This window comes from Budorcas taxicolor, chromosome 1, assembly GCF_023091745.1.
Source record: "Budorcas taxicolor isolate Tak-1 chromosome 1, Takin1.1, whole genome shotgun sequence".
Classification (NCBI taxonomy): domain Eukaryota; kingdom Metazoa; phylum Chordata; class Mammalia; order Artiodactyla; family Bovidae; genus Budorcas; species Budorcas taxicolor.
The window spans coordinates 204411088-204436142 of record NC_068910.1 but is presented as its reverse complement, the minus strand read 5'-3'; the positions used below and the strand labels follow the sequence as shown (position 1 = coordinate 204436142).

Below are 25055 nucleotides of genomic sequence, written 5' to 3'. Positions count from 1 at the left end.
GCAGAAATGTTCATCACAAATAAAGCATTACGCAAATAAAAGGAAACCTATGTATGTATGTATGTATGTATGAGTGTATGTGTATACACACACACACACACACACACACACACACACACACACACACACACACACACATATATATGTATGGACAGAGGAGCCTGGCGGGCTATACAGTCCATGGGGGTCACAAAAAATCAGACACAACTGAGGGACTAGGACTTTTCTTCCTTTATGATATATACATATCATATATATATATATGGGCTTCCCTGGTAGCTCAGACGGTGAAGCGTCTGCCTACAATGCAGGAGACCTGGATTCGATCCCTGGATCGGGAAGATCCCCTGGAGAAGGAAATGGCAACCCACTCCAGTACTCTTGCCACTAGGGGATCTTCCCGACCCAGGGATCAAACCCAGGTCTCCCGTATTGTAGGCAGACGCTTTACCATCTGAGCTACCACAGAAGCCCATATATATATGATATGTATATATCATAAAGGCAGAAAAGTCGTGGTCCCTCAGTCATGTCTGACTTTTAGTGACCCCCATGGACTGTATAGCCCACCAGGCTCCTCTGTCCATAAACATTTATTCATATATATATGGCTTCCCAGATGGCACTAGTGGTAAAGAACCCACCTGCCAGTGCAGGAGACATAAGAGACTGGGTTTGATTCCTGAGTCAGGAAGATGCCCTAGAGGAGAAAATGGCAACCCACTCCAGTATTCTTGCCTGGAAAATCCCATGGACAGAGAAGCCTGGCAGGTTACAGTCCATAGTGTCACAAAGGGTCAGGCAAAACTAAACAATTTAGCATGCATAAACATATATATGTATATAAGGAAAACAGCTACTTAGGAGAATTATAATGTAGAAAATATAGAATCTTCAGTCTTTGTGTCCTAGCACTAGTTTAGGCCCAAAATCACAACAGTCTCAACAGCTCTGTAATTGTTCCACCTCCAGTTTTGTATCTCCTTGGCCAAAATCTTCCTACAGTGCCCTGTGCCTTCTTCCATCAGATGGTGCTTCCAGACCCATCCTACTCAGAGACCTTGTGCATCAAGGGTCTCTCTGATCTGAGTTGTTAACTGAGCCATGGTACTTTGGATAAGGTCTGTTTTCTAGTCTTTAAAACTGGAATCATAATTTCCATTCATTGCTTTGTCCATTCAGCAAACATTTGCAGAATATTTTCTGCCTTCCCACACTTGACTGTGTGCTGGGGTGTGACGGTCTGCAAGAAAAGGATGGTTCTTGTTTTCCCAAGGATACAGCCAGATGTGGGAGGCAGGAATTTAACCAAGCAACACCAAACTTCCGTGCCTATGACAGGGTAATGCAGGATGATTCTGGGGAGGCCCCCAGGCTAAGTGAAATGAGCTGAGATGTAAATAATAATTATTGATAATTTGTTAAAGAAATACAGAAGTCTATGTGAAAGACCCTGAAGAAGAGAATGGCAACCCACTCCAGTATTCTGTCCTGGAGAATCCCATGGACAGAGGAACCTAGCAGGTTACCATCTATGGGGTCACAAAGAGTTGGACATGACTGAAGCGACTTAGCATGCATGTGAAGAACCAGGGGGACCCAGAGGATAGGTAGAATAGGGTAAACCCTGCAAGAGAAGACTATCAAGAGATGCAGCTGGAGACTGAGGACCCAAGTCATAAGGAGCCTTCAAAATATTCTAAGAGTTTGGATTATGTCCAGAAACAATGTGATGGAGTGATAATGTTAATCATAGAAGTCCCATCACGTGATTAGTGTCTTTGAAGGATTTTTCACCTGACTGTGTGCTGATTGCCTTCAAGTGAGCCAGAAGGTAGCAATATACCAGTTAGGAGTTGTTTCAGAAATCCAGAGAAGAGCCAATTTTCACCTTGTGTCAGCTTAAATTCCTACTGAAAGCAGTGTTAGTCGCAGGTTTGGCTGTAGATCCTTTATTCAACGTGTAATTCCTGAAACCCAGAGTGAAAGAATGAAGGGAAATGAGATCAAGAAAGGAGGGGAAAAATCCATAAAAGTTGCTTTAATGAGCTAGTTGCTGTTGTGGTCAACTGGGGCTCATTCCTTCTGGAACCTTCCAAGGCATCACACAGAACACATCACAGAAGGGTGATCTCTAGACCCACAGCATTATCTGAAACTCTTTCAGTCAGTTTAGTTCAGTTGCTCAGTCACATCTGACTCTTTGTGACCCCATGGATTGCAGCACGCCAGGCTTCCCTGTCTATCACCAACTCCCAAAACTTGCTCAAACCCATGTCCATTGAGTCGGTGATGCCATCCAACCATCTCATCCTCTGTCATCCCCATCTCCTCCTGCCTTCAACCTTTCCCAGCATCAAGGTCTTTTCTAATGAGTCAGCTCTTTGCATCAGGTGGCCAAAGTATTGGAGCTTCAGCTTCAGCATCAGTCCTTCCAGTGAATATTCAAGGATGATTTCCTTAAGAATCGACTGGTTTGCTTTCCTTGCAGTCCAAGGGACTCTCAAGAGTCTTCTCCAACACCACAGGTCAAAAACATCAATTCATTGAGAACTCTTCGTTAGCATGAGAACTCATTAGAAAAGGCAGAATCTTGGATCCTGCCTCAGACCTACTGAGTCAAAACTTCTAGGGACATGGCTCAGCAACTTGGATTTTAATCAATGCTTTGAGTGATTCTGATGCCTTCTGGTGTGAGAAGCACAGGTTAGAGTACAGCTCACGGTTGTCCCATAAGTTTGGAGGATGGAAAAACAGGACATTTATCCTGACGCCCATATGTCATTGGTGGGTGATCGTCTCCCACTTTTCTGGGTTGCACCCATGAAAGTGAGTGAGTGTTACATTAGAGGAGGCCCTGAGACAGCAGAGACTCCTTTCTTGGTGTGTTTCCATGGCAAAATGCATAGAGCTGTCCAGCCTGGGGTACTGAAACCAGATGGATGGAGACACTTCACTGCACATCCTGTCTATCTATCATGACTAGGCCATGGCAGTGAAGAGGAAGAGAATCTGAGGATAGGTGACACATTTGCAGAGAAGGTCATTAGTACCTGATGTTGTTGCTGTTCTTTCACTTGGTCGTGTCTGACTGTTTGTGACATCATGAACTGCAGTACGCCAGTCTTCTCTGCCCTGTACCTGATTCCAGGAGGTTAAAGAGAGCATATGAAAGAATTCTCAATTTTTGAGCCATTTCCATCTGTAATTGCCTTATACTTACAAGATGTCAGTGGCTATTTTCCATGTAAACCTCTTTGATAAGTTTTTAAATAACATTTTTTTGGGTTAGATCCAAATTGAGGGGGGCAGGGGTCATGGATCAGTGATAATTAAACATTCTTCCAGAGGAATTCCTCTGTCCATTTGATGAGGGATTCAGTGCTCTTAGCAAAATTTCAACCAAATAGACATAGAATGTAGATGATCATTTTTTTGCCTACCACTCTGGACAGAATGATTCTGACATGATGTCTTAAACTTTGCAGTCTGCCCTTGTGATTGTTAGGCTAATTTTGCTAAAAATAAATTTGCTTTATAAAATCTCCAGCCTTTTGTTTTCCCAGAAAATCTTCTCACCATGAGACAGACATCCCTTATCACCTTATTTTAAATATATTTAGATTTTATTGAGTACAATTGTCTCAGAATACCATCTAGTGAAGTAAAATTGCTCACTATGAAAAGACCTGTTGGCTGTGCAAATATTTAATTTGCAGATTGGAAACTGTTAATGATATGTTAAAGCTGGACATACCTGTGTATACTAAATTAACCAACACTCCTACAACACTTTATATCTTCCAGGCACTAAGAATTATTATAATCTTAACTCCTGTTATCCTTGTACCAATTCTATAAAATGAATCCCCAGTTTACAGATGAGGAAGCAAAAGCTAAGAAACATTTGATGACTTACACAAGATGACCCACCTAGAAGCAGCAAAGTTGGAGAGCAAACCCAGGTGTTTAGCCTTTGGCTCTGTGCTCTTAGCCGTCACCCTCTGCTGTTTCTCTGAGAAACAGCAATGAGTTCCATCTCTAGCTACTTCCTGTCTTGATGTCAGTTCCACCTTCTTGGCTGTTTTATGGGTAAAGTAATGTTCACTATGGCTCATGCCATTGCAGTGTGCTTCTAAAATCCTAACCAACATAGACTCTAACCTTCTCCCTGGGCTTCCCAGTTACCACTAGTGGTAAAGAATCTGCCTGCCAATGCAGGAGAAAACAAGAGAAGTGGGTTCAATCCATGGGTCAGGAAGATCCCCTGGAGTAGGAAATGGCAACACACTCCAGTATTCTTGACAGGGAAATCCCATGGACAGAGGAGCCTGGCAGGCTACAGTCCGCGGGACCACAGAGAGTAGGACGTGACTGGAGGGACGAGGCACAAGCACAACCTTCTCCTCAGTCCATTTCTCGTGGTGGGTGGAATTCCTATATAACACATAAGCCCTCATTTCTGTCTCTAAATGAAGAACTCTGGAAATTGCAAAGCAGAGATTAACCTTATGAGGAATTGTGGAAAGAAGAGGAAGAATATGCACATTTGTTAAGTATCTAGTCAATGGTTGACATGATCCATGTCCTTTCATATAACCTTGTGACTGCCACATTAAAAATCCATCCTACGATTAGCCACTAATCTGCTGAAAAAGATTTCTGGGTTCTAATACCTTTAGATGCTACCTCTCCTAGGAAAAATCTGTTTCTTCTCTTTAAAAGAAGACTGGAGTAATCTAAAATCACAGTAACTTAACTCAAAACATTTGCTTTCTCTTGGCAGGTATGTTTTAAGCAGAGTACATGTGTATATTTTGCATAGGGATGGTGTTTTTTTTTTTTTTTTCAGCATCTCACAAAACTCATCAAATAAGCAGTTACTTAATCTATATATTTTTTAAAATAGGTACTCTATAAAGTCATCTTGGCACCTCGATTCAACTGGCTTCCATAATCCTTGTTTGGCACAGAAGGCACATTGGTGTCAGGAATAATGGCCCATGTGTTTTCATCAGACTTTCAGAAAAAGTTCAATACCATGTTGTGTTCTTTATTGCCTTTAGGAAGAGCCTATTAATTCTCCCTTCATCTCCTGTTAGAGGCAGAATAGATACTCGATGCTTTAAACCTTTCACACCCAAGAGTGGATCCCTGAAGATTTGCCATAACACAAATCAAAAACAAAATGTCACATTCGCTTGGTTTAGTCAAACTGCCACACTCCAGAATCCAGTGTCCCCCAGTGCAAGTCAACTTCCATCTGCATCAGGTCACTGATATAATAAGACAAATCACCTGCACTGGGATTACTTCCTCAGATGGTTCCTAATTGCAAACCCTGTGCTTTATTTCCCCACATATGTAAAGCGTTCTTTGTACTTTCCCGTATGTTAAAATTCTTGAATTTCTTTAAATCACACCTTTGATAAGTTGCAGTGTTGTCTGAATTACTGCTGGCATTTCTCTCTTTTTCAGTTCCTCCCAAGTTTGTGGTTCAACCACGGGACCAGGACGGGATTTATGGCAAAGCTGTCATCCTCAATTGCTCAGCTGAGGGTTACCCTGTACCCACCATCGTGTGGAAATTCTCTAAAGGTATGAAGTCACTTGGTTTGCTTCTTATCTACAAAACATATGGTATATTCTATAGCAGCGGTCCCAGCTTTTTTGGCAGGAAGAACTGGTTTCATAGAAGACAGTGTTTCCATGGACCAGGGAAGTGGTACTGATGGTTTGGGATGACTCTAACTTGTTACATTTACTGTGCATTTGATTTCTACTACTGTTCCACCAGCTCCACCTTAGGTCACCAGGACCCCTGTTTTAAAAGGCCCAAAGTGAGCATTTTTTCCAAAGATGTTTCTCACAAATATATCAATGCTCACCTCTATCAAGTATGTCTATCCTTCATGTACACCCCTGGTAAACCACCTGAGTGTTTTCATTTGGGCCATGAAGTATTGTTGTATCACAGGGCCATGGAAAGACCCTGTTGGGGAGGCAGGTTATTCCTGCACACTGTTTCAGCACCTGTGGAAGCTCTCTGTTGACCACATATACTGGACAACAGTGATCTGCTTGGAGACCCCATACACATGGAGAAACAAATATAAACTGTCAGAACTACTCATTGTTGGAAATTGCTGCTGCTGCTAAGTTGCTTCAGTCATGTCTGACTCTGTGCAACCCCATAGACGGCAGCCCACGAGGCTCCCTTGTCCCTGGGATTCTCTAGGCAAGAACGCTGGAGTGGGTTGCCATTTTCTTCTCCAGTGCATGAAAGTGAAAACTGAAAGTGAAGACGTTCAGTCATGTCCGACTCTTAGCCATCCTATGGACTGCAGCCTACCAGGCTCCTCAGTCCATGGGATTTTCCAGGTAAGAGTACTGGTGTGGGTTGTCATTGCCTTCTCCGAAATTATTTCCCCAGTATTTAGATAAGTAAAGTTAGGTGGCTTTAGAAAGCTAAATAGAACTACAGTTTGTTTTATTTACCTAGATAACATAGATATAAAGCATCACCTGGGTATTATCTTCTTAAAAACAAACTTTCACCCTTAATCATGCTTTCTCTTCAAAGGCACAGCATAATTTCCCCATATTAAGGTAACATTGTAAACACCACATAAATAAAAATGGGCAGTGTGGGAACTAATGGGGGAACCATTCTAGATGTGGTAAAAATCATTTTTGTCTATTTTATCACCTTCTCCAGGAAAGTTTCCTTAACAGTTTGCTGCTGCTGCTAAGTCACTTCAGTTGTTTCTAACTCTTTTAGACCCTATGGACTGTAGCCCGCCAGGCTCCTCATCCATGGGATTCTCCAGGCAAGGATACTGGAGTGGGTTGCTGTTTCCTTCTCCAGAGAATCTTCCTGGCCCAGGGATTGAACCTGATCTCCAGCATTGCAGCATTGCAGGCAGATGCTTTATCATCTGTGCCACCAGGGAAGCCCTTTTCCAGGAAGGTTTCCTTAACTATGCTTACAAATGTATTGGAAATTCCCTTTCCTTTCTCATTCACATGTCTTGATTCAGTAACTTATTTATTAAGCAGTTGAAGGCCAATATGTATCAATAAGATAAATAAGAAAACAACAACTAAATAAGTAAATAATGTCATTCTTTCCTAACAATCTAAGACTTAACATATGTAGCATGTTGCGCTTTCTTATGGAAGTAACAATTGAAGAAAAGCAAATGGCATTTTTGCCACATAGTCGGCTTAAATGTATTTCCTTTAGGGAGAAGGAGAAGTAGGAGGAAAGAGAGGGATAGGCACCATTTGGCTGGGGGTAGAATCAATTAAATTTGTTTAAATCCCTTAGGTTACTGCCCTGTAGCATGCCACATACATTGTCCATATGAAAAACAGTTTATCCCAGAATAAAATCCTGTTATTCAGAATATCTGCCCACATCCCTTTTTATTTGGGGCCATGCTTATAGCTGAATGTTGCATTACATGGAAACAAACAGCATATATTTGATTCAATGTAGTTTATGTAGATGTGCAGGGAGCTTCCCAGGTGGCACAATGGTAAAGAATCCACCTGGCAATGCAGGAGGCACAGGAGACTCGAGTGCTTTCCCTTAGGAAGATCCCCTGGAGAAGGAAATGGCAACACATCCCAGTATTCTTGCCTTACCTGAAACATCCCATGGACAGAGGAACCTGGTGCGCTACAGTCCATGGGGTAACAGAGAGTCGGACACGACTGCGCAACTGACCACACAGCGCAAGATACCACGACCACACTGGAGGCTCTTGGTCTGAACTGGACCAGGACACACTGGAAGGCATCAGGGCAGTGTACACACTGCCCAGCAGGATGAGGCTGTGTGTGTCTTGCACCCTTGCCAGCTCGACAATATCCTTTTCTCCCTAAACTTTACTTTGTGAAGGGTGAATGTTTTAATTTACAAATGTACATTCCTAATGATGTTTGCAACATTTTATCCTTTGTTTACAGATCATTTCTGTTTCCCCTTTGGGGAATTTCTTATTCATGTTACTTGCATACTTATCTCCATATCTCATTTATTTATAAGAAGGTTTCTCATAGATTAAATAACCCTGTGTCAGTTATGAGTGTTACAGCCGTCATATGCCCTCCCATCACTGGTGTGCAAATTAAATTATAAAAGCCTTATCTTTGAACTTCATATACAATTTAAAATCATTGAAGAAAAATCAACAATTGCAGCAAACAATTTTTTTTAAAGTTAAAACTCCCCTTTAAATACATCAATCAAAGATAATCAAAGATAAATACTATAAATGCTTTTACTTAGTTTTTCAGACCTGTCCCCTGGCAAATATACATATATAGATCTGTAGATAAACATATAATTTGGGGTCTTTAAAAAATTGCAAGCATATTCTTCTTTCTGACCCGTAATCTTTCTTCAGTTCACAATAGGCAATGAATGTCTTTCCAGGGCAGCAAATATGGGTTCAAATGTGACTTTTTAATGTCTCTGTTGAGTTTACAGTCATACATCAATAAGTACATCTAAGTTCTCTTGCCTTTATTAGGACTAAATTCAGTGACTTAATGCCACATGGGTTTACTCCTTTCTCCAGCGGATCTTCCCGACCAAGGAATCGAACTGGGGTCTCCTGCATCACAGGCAGATTCTGAGCCGCCAGGAGAGCTGTATCATAAGAGGAGCCGGGTACAGCTAGGTCAGGAGTAGTTTTTCTCCCGTCAGTCATCAGGGACCCACGCTGTTAACATTTGTCTCTTCTGCCGTTCTTCCAAAGCATTGGCCACCAGTAAGCAATGGCCGTTGAGGTCTGGTGGTCACTTCCGCATTTCCATGGAGAAGCAAGAGTACAGAGAGAGGCTGTCACAGCCACCTGAGTCAGTTCCCTCTAAGGACCTCTCCAGAATGTGTCATAAATTGCTTCTGCTCACATCTCACTGGTCTGTTTGCCCCTCACCAGTGGGTGTCTGCAGGCTGTGTTACAGCTACATATGGCCATCGTGACTGCAACCCTAGCTATTTCACGAAGTAAGAAGAGAAGGTAGAGGCTTGGCAACCAGGTGTGTCCAACACTACTGTTGGATATTGTGTTTGTTTTTTCCAGTTGTTCACTATTATTAAAATGTCACAGTGACTTCCATCTCACTGATCTCTGTATATGTGTTTATTTTTTTCTCTGTGGATAAACTTCTATAAGTAGAATTACTGGTTCAAAGAGTAAGTAATTTCTATAGATTTCCATACGTACTGGCCACTGGTCATCATTTTGTTCATTTATACTCCTTCCTGCAGTTTATAGTACTGCCTGTTTCTTATGATGAAAATATTGCTACATATTATTATGTTTTTTAAAAATATTTTCAATATAATGGGGAAGTTGCATGTTATTATTATAGTTATGCAAATGATAAAGAGGTATCTTAAGGAAAATTTAGTCTTGCTTATGGAATGTGTTTCCCATAATCAAATAGTCACTAAGATCAGAAGTGCAGTTCCCCTATATGTGACCAACAAAAAAAAGAAATGCAAAAAATGCAAAAAAAAAAAAAAAAGATCCAAGGTGTTTCTCTGAGAGTTTCAACAGTTTAATCCTGAGGCTGCAGAATTCCAGTGTAAATTGCAGTGGTTTAAGGGCAGCTATTACAGAAATGAAACAGTCTTTGCTGAAAAATAATGTTATTACATTTTTGACCTTGGGTCTGGATACACAACATCTAAGATATTCACTTCTGTCTCCCCATTTTTTTTATTTTTTATTTTATGTGAACAAACAAAACCTCTTGTCTAAAGGAGATTTGGGGGGGGCGGAATCACGGTTCAATACTGTGGTGGGCCTCACCTGTGTGTCCAGAAATCCGTAGCTAAGCAAATGTATGTCATTTATTGTGGAGGAAATGGGTTTCAGTTGCTGTCCTGGGGACTGGGACATCCTCTTTTTAGCTGCTGAGGGGCTGGTGATGCAAGAAATAACTGATACTCCTGCCCGTGGTCTGCCTGGACATCTTTGCTCTGTAGTGTTAGTCACTCGGTCATATCCGACTCTTTGAGACTTCAAGGACCACAGCCTGCCAGGTTCCTCTGTCCATGGGATTCTCCAGCAAGAATAATGGATTGGGTAGCCATGCCCTTCTCCAGGGGATCTTCTTGACCCAGGGATTAAATCCACGTCTCCTGTATTGCAGGCGGATTCTTTACTGTCCAGGCTCTCTGGCTGCCCACAAATAGGGTTGTGCTGACCTCCAGGGAAGCTTGGATTGTAGGAGGTTCCAAGGACAAGAGTCAGAACACATCTGGTGTAGGGGGAGAAAGAGCTATTGGGAGTAATTTACATTAAAAATAGGGTTATCAGAGAAGGCCCCATAGGAAGGTAATATTTGAGCAGAAACTTAGAACAAACTGCAGACAAACCACATGCACATCTGCAGGGGGAGCTCTGAAGGTCAAGGGACCAAAACCAACAACAGAAATGGGTTTGTACCTGGAATGTTCCAGAAGAATCAAGGAGGATACTGAAGCTGGGTCCTGTTGCTCACTGTGGGATGAGTGCAAAGAGGTTCTGGAGATTGCACAGGTCAGATGGGTGGTTTCAAAAGTGTGGTTTCACCTAGGGGCAGTGGGATCAGCATCAGCATCAGCGCTCTCCTTTCTTCTGCCACCTTGTGGACTCCAGAGCTATTGGAGTAATTAGGAGATGCCGCGTGCTCTGCCTAACATTTTCAAAGGACCCCGCTAGGTCTGCTGTTGAGAGCAGCCTGTGTGGGGAGCTGGAACTGTAGCTGGAGATCCAATAGGAGGCCTTTGCTGTCATGTGGCATGGATGAGCTGTCAAGGAGGGACAGGTAGTTGATTTCTGAATCGATCTGGCTGGTGGACCAGATGTCGGAGAGAAAGGGAGTCGAACAGGATGCCTGGGTCTTTCAGAGTAGCGGAGGTGCCACTTCCTGAGACAGAGAATTGCTTGGGATCAATATTAGGAGTTCAATCTCACTCTCAGTAGAGATGACCCAATTCCCAGTAGTATTAATATAAGCAATGATTCATTTTCCAAGTATGCTAATTAGTTTAATCGATGAATGCTTTCTCCAGGTCAGGTCTCATTCCTTCCACGTTCTGCTCAGCCTCTGCTTGCCCCACTCTGGCATCACCTCAGTTCTATGTGAAATCGAGCCCCTGTTCGTCGCTGGTCCATTAGCTATACACAGTTTTTCCAGTGAGGAATATTCCAAATTCTTTCTTTATAATGGCTTGTGTCTCACCTTTTTGAACATTAAGTGAGTTTATAGCTGGTGGAAGGTGGGAGCTTGTAGTATTTCCTGAAAGGGAACAGAAGTTGCTTGATTTCCCCTAAGAAAGGACTTTTGAAGTCCAGGGCTTCCCTTACAGCTCTGTTGGTAAAGAATCTGCCTGCAATGCAGGAGACCCAGGTTCGATTCCTGGGTTGGGAAGATTCCCTGGAGAAGGAAATGACAACCCACTCCAGTATTCTTGCCTGGAGAATCCCATGGACAGAGGAGCCTGGTGGGCTACAGTCCATAGAGTTGCAAAGAGATGGATGGACATGACTGAAGCGACTAAGCACACCAATATATAGTCTATGCCCTGATGTTATCCATGTGGGGCCGTAATCCCCCAGATGGGGCGTGCCTGTTAAATATGTAGATTCAAATTGTCTTTTATGTAAGAAAATTCATCTTGAATCATGTCTGTAATTATTTGTTTTCCTTTATGCTTTGCATGTGTGTGTGTATGTGTAACTTCAGAATTTATTTCCAGTTACAGAAAGTATACCAACTAAGATAATGGAATGAACAGATTTCACTCTCAGAGAAGATGATGAGAGTTACCTGACACCCATTTGAGTTGTTTAAGGATTAGTTAGGGTGCAGAAGTCATCTTTTTTGCAACATTTCAACAAAGTTATGGAATTATTTTCCAGATTTGTTGCCAGGTGTTTTTGGAAACCTTTTATGGTGTTTAGTAGATTTCTGTCCTTGGTCCTTTGAGATCAGGAAGTCCTGTCTGTTTAGGAGGCAGCACAGCAACCCGGGTCTCCACTATGATGTCACTGGATCCCTTCCACCTGTCGTTCAGAGGCTGTCCCTTTCTCTCTGATTCTTTTATTTTTTTTTATTTTTATTTTTTTACTTTATTTTACTTTACAATACTATATTGGTTTTGCCATACATTGACATGAATCCGCCACGGGTGTACATGAGTTTTTTTTTTTTTTTTTTTAACTTATTGGGCTTCCCATTTTGGGCTTCCCTTGTGGCTTAACTGCTAAGAAATCCACCTGCATTGCGGGAGACCTGGGTTTGATCCCTGGGTTGGGAAGATCCCCTGGAGGAGGGAAAGGCTCCCCACTCCAGTATTCTGGCCAGGAGAATTCCATGGTCACACAACTGAGTGACTTTCACTTCACTTCACTCCCATTTTAATTTGCTTGATATTTTTTTCATGTCTATTCTCTTGTCTTTCCCCCCACAAAATCTGTTCTCCTCTGTGCTCTCTCCAAATTTGCCTGTATTTTTGTGATTTTACTTTTTCCTTTCTTTCTCCAGTTCTCCTAGCTCATTTCCTTCTCTCTTGAGCTGCTTCACAGACACGTAGCTATTGTATTCACAGATTTCATCTCTATCATGGCATTTTTCTGAGGAGATTTCTTTGTCTAATTTCTCCTTCTATTTTATTCTTCCATCTCCCTCATAGTATCTTTGCCAGATGCTAGCTTTCTAGCATCAGTTGTGAAATGATTGCAATTGTACGGTAGCTTGAGCATTCTTTGGCAGTACCTTTCTTCAGGATTGCAATGAACACTGACCTTTTCCAGTCCTACGGCCATTTCTGAGTTTTCCAAACTTACTTTTACAACATTATCTTTTAGGATTTTAAGTAGCTCAGCTGGAATTCCACCACCCCCACTAGCTTTGTTTGTAGTAATATTTCCTAAGGCCCACTTTTAGGCAGTCTGGCTCTAGGTAAGTGACCACACGATCATGGTTATGTGAGTGATTCAAACTTTTTCTATATAGATCTTCTGTATTCTTGCCAACTCTTCTTAATCTCCTCTGCTTCTGTTAGGTCCTTGCTGTTTCTGTCCTTTATTGTGCCCATCTGTGCATGGAATGTTCCCTTGGTATCTCAGATTCTCTTGAAGAAACCTCTGTTGTCATCATTATCATCATTGTTGTCATGGCTTCAGCTCACACGGTGAGCCAATTGTCCTAAAATCGTTTATTAAGTAGCCCACCTTTTATCACTATCTTGAATTCCTTTATAGTCTATGGAAAAAATATGTCTGCTGAAGTCTGTTTTATCCTTCCCTGCTTCCACTGTTGGTCTGGCATCAGAACCATGCATACTAGATGTCTGTCACTTCCTACTACATGTTAATATCTCATATAAGACTCCTCCCCTCACGAATTTTCTTTTATCAAAAATGTCCTAGATTTATCATATGGATTTATATACGCATGTTTCTTCTAGTTGAATGTTAGGCTAATTTTATCTAGTTTAAAAAAATATTCTGAAAAATCTGGGAGAATGTAAGCAATTTAAAAGTTAGCATGGAGACTTTCAAGATCATTAAACTATTGAAACTTCCCAGACCATATCATGGATAGTCTTTGCATGTATTTAAATCTTTTTATGTCCATTATTATTTTATTGCTCTCTTACTATGGTGTGTGGCAGTGAGTATTTATAAGCTTCTGCTTACTGTTCACTTTGATCCTCTTTGGTTTTCTGGGTGGAACAGAATTACATCTAGAGCCATTGCTTCCTGACTCTCTGCAACTGTCCTTGTCTTTTTTCTCTAAGCAAGGGAAAAGCGGTCCTTAATTTGGGGGAATTCCTATTTCCCTCCACTCTCTAGCACATACAGAGGCTGCTATGCAATGGAACGCCCCCTCTTTCCTGCCTGTTTCTTTTGTCCCCTCGCTGTGCCCTTCCTTAGCTGTAGCATATCTGTTGTTCAGTCACTAAGTCATGTCCGACTCTTTGTGGCCTCATGGACTGCAGCATGCCAGGCTTCACTGTCCTTCACTATCTCCTAAACTCATGCCCATTGAGTCAGTGATGCCATCCAGCCATCTCATCCCCTGTCGCCCCCTTCTCCTCCTGCCCTCAGTCTTTCCCAGTATCAGGGTCTTTTCCAGTGAGTCAGCTCTTCGCATCAGGTGGCCCAAGTATTGGAGCTTCAGCATCAGCCCTTCCAGTTTCCTTAAGGATTGTCTTGTTTGATCTCCTTGCTGTCCAAGGAACTTTCAAGAGTCTTCTCTAGAACCACAATTTGAAAACATCAATTCTTTGGCACTCAGCCTTCTTTATGGTCCAACTCTCCCATTCGTACATGACTACTGGAAAACCCGTAACTCTGACTATACAGACCTTTGTCAACAAAGTGATGTCTCTGCTTTTTAATATGCTGTCTAGGGTTGTCATAGCTTTTCTTCCAGGGAACTTGAGACCAAAGTTTCCTTGACTCTAATTTTCCCTGGAGACACCTAAGAACTCACTGCTATTTGGTGCACGGTAATCTTGCTTTTGCTCAGGCATCTCCCTCTGTCCCCAAACACTGTTGGAGGTTGCTCTTCTCTACTCACATGGTGCATTCTACCATGTGAATAAGGGACATCTTGGCTGTCCCTTACCTTCAGGTCCCAGAATTGTCCTCTTCTGCTTGGTATCAACCCACCTGCCAAAACCCTCCCATCTGGCCTCAGACTCTTTTATTTTCTCTTTATTTTTAGAAATGTAAAAGCACAGCTTTATTATCTCATGGTTTCTGTGAGTTAGGAGTCTGGGCACATCTTAGCTGGGTACACTCTTTTCGAATCTGTCACAGAGTTACAGTTGTTGGCCAGAGCTGTGTCTCATCTGAAGGTTCAACTGGGGGAGGATCTACTTGCAGGTTCAGATGGTGGTCAGCAGAAGCTATAGACTCTTTGTCAGGGCCCACAGGGACTTGAATCTTTTGTTTAGAAATCCACAGAAAAAACATCTGACACTGGTAACAGTTCTCTGGATATTTCTATGCAGTGTGTTCAATTACTTGAAAGTGAAAATGTTAGTCATTCAGTCACGTCTGACTTTTTGCAACCCCATGGACTGTAGCCTGCCAGGCTCCTCTGTCCATGGAATTCTCCAAGCAAGAATACTGGGGTGGGTAAGCCATTCCCTTCTCCAGGGGATCTTTCCAACCCAGGGATGGAAACTGGGTCTCTCACATTGCAGGCAGACTCTAACATCTGAGCCACAAGTGAGGCTCAGCTCCTTACTGAGAAAACATATGTACTCAATACACTTGGTTAGACTGCTCAGGTGAGCTCTCTGGAGCCTCCCCCTACCCCAGGGCTTGCTCTGGAATGTCTCACCTTGCTCTTGCTCACACCTTCTCTCCCAAGGTCAAGGTGACATCAGGGGACCCTCCACAGTCCCCAAGGCCTCTGTCTCCAAATGCCCTGAAGAACCGGTAACATGAGACAAAGTCAAGTTCTCAAGCATCTTGATTTTAGGACATGTTTGCTAGCAATGCATGTTCCAGACTTCCCTGATGAGTTGACCAAGGCCACCCCTTCCTCAGCAGTGGAGAGATCTAACCCCTCGCCCCAGAGATCCCCTGCTTTCCATTCAAAATATATGTCTTGATGGGGGCAAATAATGAAGAGACCCCTCACCACAAAAAAACTCCCTTAAACAAGATGTTCCTCATTTCCCTTTTAGGAAAGCAGGAAATTTCCTACTGGAATAACTCAGTGTGGGGGTAGGTTCTTATAGCCCAGCCAGGATTGTCCTCAGTTCTCTGGTTCCCGAAAGTTCCTTCCAAACTCTGTTCCCTTAATCCTGTTCGCTGTACCCTTGGAGGTTTGACTCTGCTCCTGACCTCGGGCTTGAGCCTTCTTCTTATTTTAGCCTCCAAGCATTTAGCTTCATTTCTTTACTCCCGTGGCCATGTACACTGTGTCTTGAATGCCAGCTCACAGCCTTTGCTCAGAACAAGTGTCACTATACCCCTGTCCTGGAAATTGGATCTCTGCCTTGATCATCTGCTTGGCCCTTGGACTTCTCATCCTGTCTCACCTCCCTGCCTGTCTGTCTGTCTAGCTGTCTGATTATTACCTAGAGCTTTAACCCTGCCTGCTCCCAGACTCACCACCTCAGGTTAGGATGTGCCAAGTCTCCATTTCCATGCGTCCAACCTCTTTGGTCCATTGATTTCCTGGACCTGCAGGCATCCTGCTGGATTTTTCTAGCAGCACCTGCTCCAAACCCCTGCACCAGACTCATCAAGGCTATGTAATCACATTTGTCATCCAGTACTCCTTGTATGCACTAACATGCAAATATGACAAGCTATATATCTTGAATGAATACAGAGAAAGAGCTCAAAGAATCTAAGAAGAAGGTGACACCTCCCTGGGAAAAATAGTGGTGAAAATAAACCCAACTTTAGGGTCAAGTGTGGTTCCTTCAAGTACAATAAATGCAGCTCTGCTTGTCTGTTCCAGGTAGAATCAATGGGTCTTATTGAACAATAATGAGTTCTTGGAAAAGGACGGTGCATGTTACTGAAAGGTAGGAGTCCAGCTGCTTGCCACTCAAAAGCCAATAAACAGGCCAGGTTGGTAGAAAGGAAAATTTTCTTTATTTCAGATGCTACCAGCTGGGGTGGGAAGAAGGCAGACATCTGTCCAAAGGTCAACTTCCCCCAAACCCCCACCATTGACAATCAGTGGGCAAGAGATTTACAGAATTTATAGACAGAAAAAGGGGGCTCCAGGCAGAAACAGCACAGTCAGCTCTGACAGTCATCTTGAAATTGGTCATCAGTGGTCTGACCAGCATCATCTTGATTGTTTTAGGTACAATTAATCTTCAGTTTCAAAGGTGATGTGTTTTCAGTTCTTTGAAGTCAATTCTTGGAATTGTGGCAGCTTACGTCACGGCTACAGTCTGGTCATCATGCAGTTAACTTCTTCTACCTGGTGGAGTATTCAGTATCTATAAGATAGCTCATAGGAGATGGCTCAGAAAATTATCTATAGCCCTTGAAGAAGGAAGTAAAGGTGCTTGACTTTGCTTAATGACTACATTATTATTATTTGGCCTCCTTTGATGACTGCTTTCCTTTGTTTCTTCGTGTTCTCATTTCTCTCATTAAACTTATTCTTTGGCTGAAGTTTTTTCAGACAAAATGCAGACTGAGGACTTGTGTGGAAGAGGACCATAGGGTCCTGGTCTGTTTCAAGCAGAACAGAGAGGATGAGTGGTCATTGTGTTGTTTTACTTTCTTCCTTTGTTGGTAGAGTAAAACAACCAGGGATGGATAACTTCTGCCTTCCTCTATGCTAAAGTAAGTGGAGTCTCTGCCTCTAGGACCTGCATCGAGACCACCATAGACCATTCTCCCTGAATCCCACACCCAAGGAAGCTGCAATTACCCTGAGCCTTGGTAGAGTCACCAGGAAATTGGACTCTTGGTCGATTCTGTGCCTGCTTCTTTTTCTCTACTCCTCTGTCTTCCTTCTTTTTTATTGACTTTCCCCAGGAACTTTCTAACTTGTCCTATTGTGAATAGGAATAGCCACACTGAGGACAAATGTTTGGGGATCTCTTTCTCCAGGGAGATGGTAACTGAAAACCTCATACAATCAACACAGCTGCAGGGGTGCCTCACAGCCCACCATCCCAATACAAAGCTGTGATGGCATCAGCAAAATTCAGCCACTCAAACTTTATCCAGTGTCGCATATCCCTTCAGCTAGTACTGAGTCATGCAGTTCATGGTTCCATTTTCTGATAAGTGAGTGAGAGAACTATGTTCCATATTGAAGAAAAAAAAAAGACACTTGCAGTTTAAATACAGGGTAAAAGTTATGAAATCAGCATGATAAACTAGTGGACCACCAAGTTCTAACAACCCCTGGGCAGGTACTAGTCACTGAAGTTCACTTGTTTTCATAGGAGAAGATTCTTTAGGATAGACATAACAAGATTGCCAGGAGAAATATCAATAACCTCAAATATGCAGATGACACCACCCTTATGGCAGAAAGTGAAGAGGAACTAAAAAGCCTCTTGATGAAAGTGAAAGAGGAGAGTGAAAATGTAGGTTTCAAGCTCAACATTCAGGAAACTATGATCACGGTATCTGGTCCCATCACTTCATGGGAAATAAATGGGGAAACAGTGGAAACAGTGGCTGACTTTATTTTTCTGGGCTCCAAAATCACTGCAGATAGTGATTGCAGCCTTGAAATTACAAGATGCTTACTCCTTGGAAGGAAAGTTACGACCAACCTAGACAGCATATTGAAAAGCAGAGACATTACTTTGTCAAAGTAATGTCTAGTCAAGGCTATGGTTTTTCCAGTGGTCACGTATGGATGTGAGAGTTGAACTGTGAAGAAAACTGAGTGCCAAAGAATTGATGCTTTTGAACTGTGGTACTGGAGAAGACTCTTGAGAGTCCCTTGGACTGCAAGGAGATCCAACCAGTCCATCCTAAAGGAAATCAGTCCTGGGTGTTCATTGGAAGGACTGATGCTGAAGCTGAAATTCTAATACTTTGGCCACCTGATGCAAAGAGCTGACTCATTTGAAAAGACCCTGATGGATGACAGAGGATGAGATGGTTGGATGGCATCACTGACTCGATGGACATAGGTTTGGGTGGACTTTGGGAGTTGGTGATGAACAGGGAGGCCTGGCATGCTGTGATTCATGGGGTCACAAAGAGTCGGACATGACTGAGTGACTGAAATGAACTGAACAAGATTAAGGTTTACAAAAGAAATGACCTTGACACTTTTGAATTATGATGCTGCAGAAGACTCTTGAGAGTCCCTAGGACAGCACAGAGATCAAACTAGTCAATCTTAAAGGAAATAAACTCTGAAAATTCATTGGAAGGATTGATACTAAAGCTGAAGCTCCAGTACTTTGGCCACCTGATGCGAAGAGCCGACCCATTGGAAAGGACCCTGATGCTGGGAAAGATTGAAGGCAGGAGGAGAAGGGGGAGATGGAGGATGAGATGGTGAGATAGCATCACTGACTCAATAGACATGAATTTGAGCGAACTCTGGGAGACAGTGGAAGACAGAAGAGCCTGCCATGCTGCAGTCCATGGGGCCGCAAATAGTCAGACAGGACTTAGTAACTTAACAACAGCAACAGCAGCCTTGATGCGGTCCTAGTAAGGGTGTGATGTATCAGGAAGGAATTCAGTACAGTACATTAGATGCATGCAGATTTTTAGAAGGAGGGCAGCAAGTCAGCTGCCTTTCAGGAACTTAACAAACGTGGGAACCTTTTGCGGTCCCCACTACCCTAGAATGAAGTGGTCATTTGTTCTGGGTTTGGATGTCTGGTGTCTACACATGCAGGGACCGGCTGCTTCTAAAGGAGAATTGTGATTTCTCCTTCCTTCCACTTGCCAAGGCATATTCAGGTGCCTCACACTGGTGAAATATAAACCAGAATCATGACAAGTAAGCCAAGAAAATTTTCTTCTCAGGCTTCCCATCCCTGGAATTTAGAGGAGAGTTTAGAAGTACAACAGTAGCACTGAGATAGACAGGCACTCTCTGATGCAAGCGTAGAGACAAAGCGTGATGGGAGCATTGTGTACCATATGGAAGCTTCTTTCTTTGGGTTTGGGAATAGTCCCCCAGCCTGAAATTGGACCCGTGTCTCAGAACTGTGCCTCTGTCCACTTTGGAGTTCTTCTCTGGAACAAGACTCCTAGAACCCAGCCCTCTGTCTCCGATCAAGGGTTCCCTTCTCACAACCACACCTGAAACAGGTCCACCTGCTGTTCTTTGGGCACTTATTCTATTTATCCCATCCTCACCCCATCTTTGTGTCTACTCACTCCCTTCAACCCATCAACTCTTCTCAGAGCAGGAAAGCCCTCTCCCTGAGAAAGGAAAATAGGTCCTTTCCTCAGGAGAACACTGCTTTCTCCATAAGGTCAAAAGGGACTATGCTCATTTTCACTATATTGATTCTTCCAATCCATAAACACGGTATATTTCTCCATATATCAGTGTCCTCTTTGATTTCTTTCACCAGTGTTTTATAGTTTTCTATATATAGGTCTTTTGTTTCTTTAGGTTTTCCTAAGTATTTTATTCTTTTCTTTGCAAAGGTGAATGGAATTGTTTCCTTAATTTCTCTTTCTATTTTCTCATTATTGGTGTATAGGAATGCAAGGGATTTCTGTGTGTTGATTTTATATCCTGCAACTTTACTATACTAATTGATTAGCTCTAGTAATTTTCTAGTGGAGTTTTTAGGGTTTTCTATGTAGAGGATCATGTCATCTGCAAACAGTGAGAGTTTTACTTCTTCTTTTCCAATTTAGATTCCTTTTATTTCTTTTTCTGCTCTGATTACTATGGTCAAAACTTCCAAAACTATGTTGAATAGTAGTGGTGAAAGTGGGCACCCTTGTCTTGTTCCTGACTTTAGGGGAAATGCTTTCAGTTTTTCACCACTGAGGATAATGTTTGCTGTGGGTTTGTCATATATAGCTTTTATTATGTTGAGGTATGTTCCTTCTATTCCTGCTTTCTCGAGGATTTTTATCATAAATGGACGTTGAATTTTGTCAAAGGCTTTATCTGTATCTATTGAGATAATCATATGTTTTTTTATTTTTCAATTTATTAATGTAGCATATTTCATTGATTGATTTGTGGATATTGAAGAATCCTTGCATCCCTGGGATAAAGCCCACTTGGTCATGATGTATGATCTTTTTAATATGTTGTTGGATTCTGTTTGCTAGAATTTTGTTAAGGACTTTTGCATCTATGTTCATCAGTGATATTGGCCTGTAGTTTTCTTTCTTTTATTTTATTTATTTTTTTTTTTTTTTGTGGCATCTTTGTCAGGATTTAGAATCAATATAGTGAAAATGAGTATACTACCCAAAGCAATCTATAGATTCAATGCAATCCATGTCAAGCTACCAACGGTATTTTTCACAGAGTTAGAACAAATAATCTCACAATTTGTATGAAAATACAAAAAACCTCAAATAGCCAAAGCAATCTTGAGAAAGAAGAATGGAACTGGAAGAATCAACCTGCCTGACTTCAGGCTCTACTACAAAGCCACAGTCATCAAGACAGTATGGTACTGGCACAAAGACGGAAATATAGATCAATGGAACAAAATACAAAGCCCAGAGATAAATCCATGAAACTATAGACACCGTATCTCTGACAAAGGAGGCAAGAATATACAATGGATTAAAGACAATCTCTTTAACAAGTGGTGCTGGGAAAACTGGTCAACCACTTGTAAAAGAATGAAACTAGAACACTTTCTAACACCATACACAAAAACAAGCTCAAAATGGATTAAAGATCTAAACATAAGACCAGAAATTATAAAACTCTTAGAGGAGAACATAGGCAAAACACTCTCAGACACAAATCACAGCAGCATCCTCTATGACCCACCTTTCAGTATATTGGAAATAAAAGCAAAAATAAACAAATGTGACCTAATTAAAACTAAACACTTCTGCACAACAAAGGAAACTATAAGCAAGGTGAAAAGACAGCCTTCAGAATGGGAGAAAATAATACCAAATGAAGCAACTGACAAAGAATTAATCTCAAAAATATACAAGCAACTCCTACAGCTCAATTCCAGAAAAATAAATGACCCAATCAAAAAATGGGCCAAAGAACTAAATAGACATTTCTCTAAAGAAGACATACAGATGGCTAACAAACACATGAAAAGATGCTCAACATCACTCATTATCAGAGAAATGCAAATCAAAATCACAATGAGGTACCATTTCACACCAGTCAGAATGGCTATGATCCAAAAGTCTACAAGCAATAAATGCTGGAGAGTGTGTGGAGATAAGGGAACTCTCTTATACTGTTGATGGAAATGCAAACTAGTACAGCCACTATGGAGAACAGTGTGGAGATTCCTTAAAAAACTGGAATTAGAACTGCCTTATGACCCAGCAATCCCACTACTGGGCATACACATCAAGGAAACCAGAATTGAAAGAGACACCTGTACCCCAATGTTCATTGTAGCAGTGTTTATAATAGCCAGGACATGGAAGCAATCTAGATGTCCATCAGCAGATGAATGGATAAGAAAGCTGTGGTACATAAACACGATGGAATGTTACTCAACCATTAAAAAGAATACATTTGAATGAGTTCTAATGAAGTGGGTGAAACTGGAGCCTATTGTACAGAGTGAAGTAAGCCAGAAAGAAAAACACCAATACAGTATACAAATGCATATATATGGATTTTAAAAAGAAAGTAATGATAACCCTGTATGCGAGACATCAAAAGAGGCACAGTATAGAACAGTCTTTTGGACTCTGTAGGAGAGGAGAGGGTGGGATGATTTGGGAGAATGGCGTTGAAACATGTATATTATCACAAGTGAAACGAATTGGCAGTCCAGGTTCGATGCATGATACAGGATGCTCGGGGCTGGTGCACTGTGATGACCAAGAGGGATGGGATGGGGAGGGAGGTTGGAGGGGGGTTCAGGATGGGGAACACATGTACACCCGTGGCAGATTCATGTCAATGTATGGCAAAACCAATACAATATTGTAAAGTAATTAGCCTCCAATTAAAATAAATAAATATATATTTAAAAAAAGAAAGGGACTATGCTTTGATTCTTTGGTGCAAGAGAGAAATAACGTACAGCCCGGTCATCTAGTGTGCAGCCTAGGGAGGAGAAAGCCATATCCTTCCTATTTTCTCCTACACAAAAATCATCTTTCACCTTCCAGGAAACTCTCTGAGTGTTCTCATTGACCAGCATCTTCTGGTTCCAGCATATGGGCACTGATGCCTACTTGCATTCATGCAGTCTTGTTCCCTTTTGTGTGAACAATCTATATGGCTTAGAAATGGGTTCTTCTTCCCATTTCATATATGATGATATCAAAGATGCAGACAGAATAAGCTAATACTTGCTCAAGGGCCCAGTTCCTAAGGATTCAGAGATACCATTAGAACTCAGTTCTGATTCTTGGTCAAATCGTCTCCCTATAGACCCACAAAGACCTCAAAGGGAAGCAGAGATGAAACAAAGATGGTGTTTACTGCTGCCTTCAAAGCAGGATTACTTGGCAATACTTGGTTTCTCTTTTTCCTGTTTCCATCTCCTCAGTTCTTGAAAGTTCTGCTAGGCATAGCTTTTCAATAAATAAGAAGGGACACGCAGTAGGAACAGACCCAGTCATTCAGTGTGTGCCTTACATAATATGTGAACACTTTCTTTTCATGTAATGGAGCACTAAAATGGTCCCCACTTGACCTCAACTAGCCACAGAAAACTGACCAAGTTTTAATTAATGGTTTCTGGTTTCTGTAAGTGTTATCTTCTAGCTCATTACCCAAAGTGCTTATGTTATGCTAACAGGATTGCAGATTTTTGAAATAGAGTGTGCACTGTGTTAAATTTTGTTCTTTACAATAATGATGCATCTAAAGTCGATGAACTGTAATTCTGTCAAGTCGTGGCCCAAGTCCACTTTTCCTCTAATTGAACATGTGCTCACCGTTGAAACTGTTGTTCATATGGTGGATGAATGGCTCTGTTTAGCATGATCACATTTGTAAATGCTATATCCCATCAAGTTTGGTTCATTTTCTGATGAAAAAATGGTATTCAACTGCACTTATACGTTGTCTCTGTCTCCACTAGGATCTTTTAGTAGTGAAGAGACTGCTCTCAGTCCACATAGGAATTAATAGATAATCTTTTTCAGCTACTCAACTGAGAAAGCTTAGCAATGAAGCTGAATTTTATTGTAACTCTTTACTATGAATGGGTCAAATATTGTAAGTATTTCTCTGGTGAAAATTATTCAAGGAAAAGAAAACATTTGTGTTTTTGACATGAACAGTCCTAAAAATTTCTCACATTCTATCAGCATTTTGATGTTTCAGGGCTTTGTAACACATTTTTATATAATTTATAAATTTCATAGCATTTTCAGATTTCCTGGTTTGCTGCCTTATGGATATATTTTAAAAATCCTACATTTGACTGAATTTTCAGCTTGTGTGTATTAGTCTAGATCTGGCTCCTAATTTGCACTTAACTTTGAGAAAGGCAATGACAGCCTTTATAGATTTTTCAAACAGTTTACCAAAATTAAGCACATAAATAAAAATCAAAGGCTTTTTCCTCTGATTTTTAAGTTTCAATAGTATTTATCCTTACCATAATGAACACATGATCCATAAGAAGGAGTTTTATAATTTATGAATTTATAATTTTTGCACCTTAAAAGATGCAATAAACTTTTATAAGAAAAAGAAGGATGATCATTTCAATAAATGATGAAAAGGTAGCTGATAATATCCAAAATGCAATCCTGATTGAAACAACATGAAGAAAAATAAAGTTTTCTAAAAATAGGAATATAGAATCATTTTTAGGACTCAAAATGCTTTGGCAAAAGAAGAAAAAGACAAAATCCAACAGTTCAGTTCACTCCACTGAACTCTTTGCGACCACATGGACTGCAGCACGCCAGGCTTCCCTGCACAGCACCAACTCCCAGAGCTTTCTCAAACTCATGTCCATCAAGTCGATCATGTCATCCAACCATCTCATCCTCTGTCGTCCCCTTCTCCTCCTACCTTCAATCTTTCCCACCATCAGGGTCTTTTCCAATGAATCAGTTCTTCACATCAGGTGGCCAAAGTATTGAAGTTTCAGTTTCAGTATCTGTTCTTCCAGTGAATATTCAGGACTGATTTCCTTTAGGATGGACTGGTTTGATCTCCTTGCCATCCAAGGAACTCTCAAGCATCTTCTTCAACACCCCGGTTCAAAAGCATCAATTCTTCAGCACTCAGCTTTCTTTATACTCCAACTCTCACATCCGTACATGACTACTGGAAAAACCATAGCCTTGACTAGATAGACTTTAGTTGGCAAAACAATGTCTCTGCTTTTTAATATGCTGTCTAGGTTGGTCAAGCTTTTCTTCCAAGGAGCAATCATCTTTTAATTTTATGGCTGCAGTCACCATCTGCAG

The 25055-nt window shown here is 41.5% G+C and overlaps 1 protein-coding gene across 1 annotated transcript in view; it reads left to right on the top strand.

Moving 5' to 3' along the window:
* DSCAM (DS cell adhesion molecule) overlaps nt 1-25055 on the top strand; it is a 678525-nt gene that overhangs the window by 414240 nt on the left and 239230 nt on the right. Inside the window, exon 10 of the mRNA XM_052645681.1 lies at nt 5479-5598. Coding sequence (XP_052501641.1) covers nt 5479-5598 — 120 coding nt within the window. The remainder of the gene's footprint in view (nt 1-5478; nt 5599-25055) is intronic.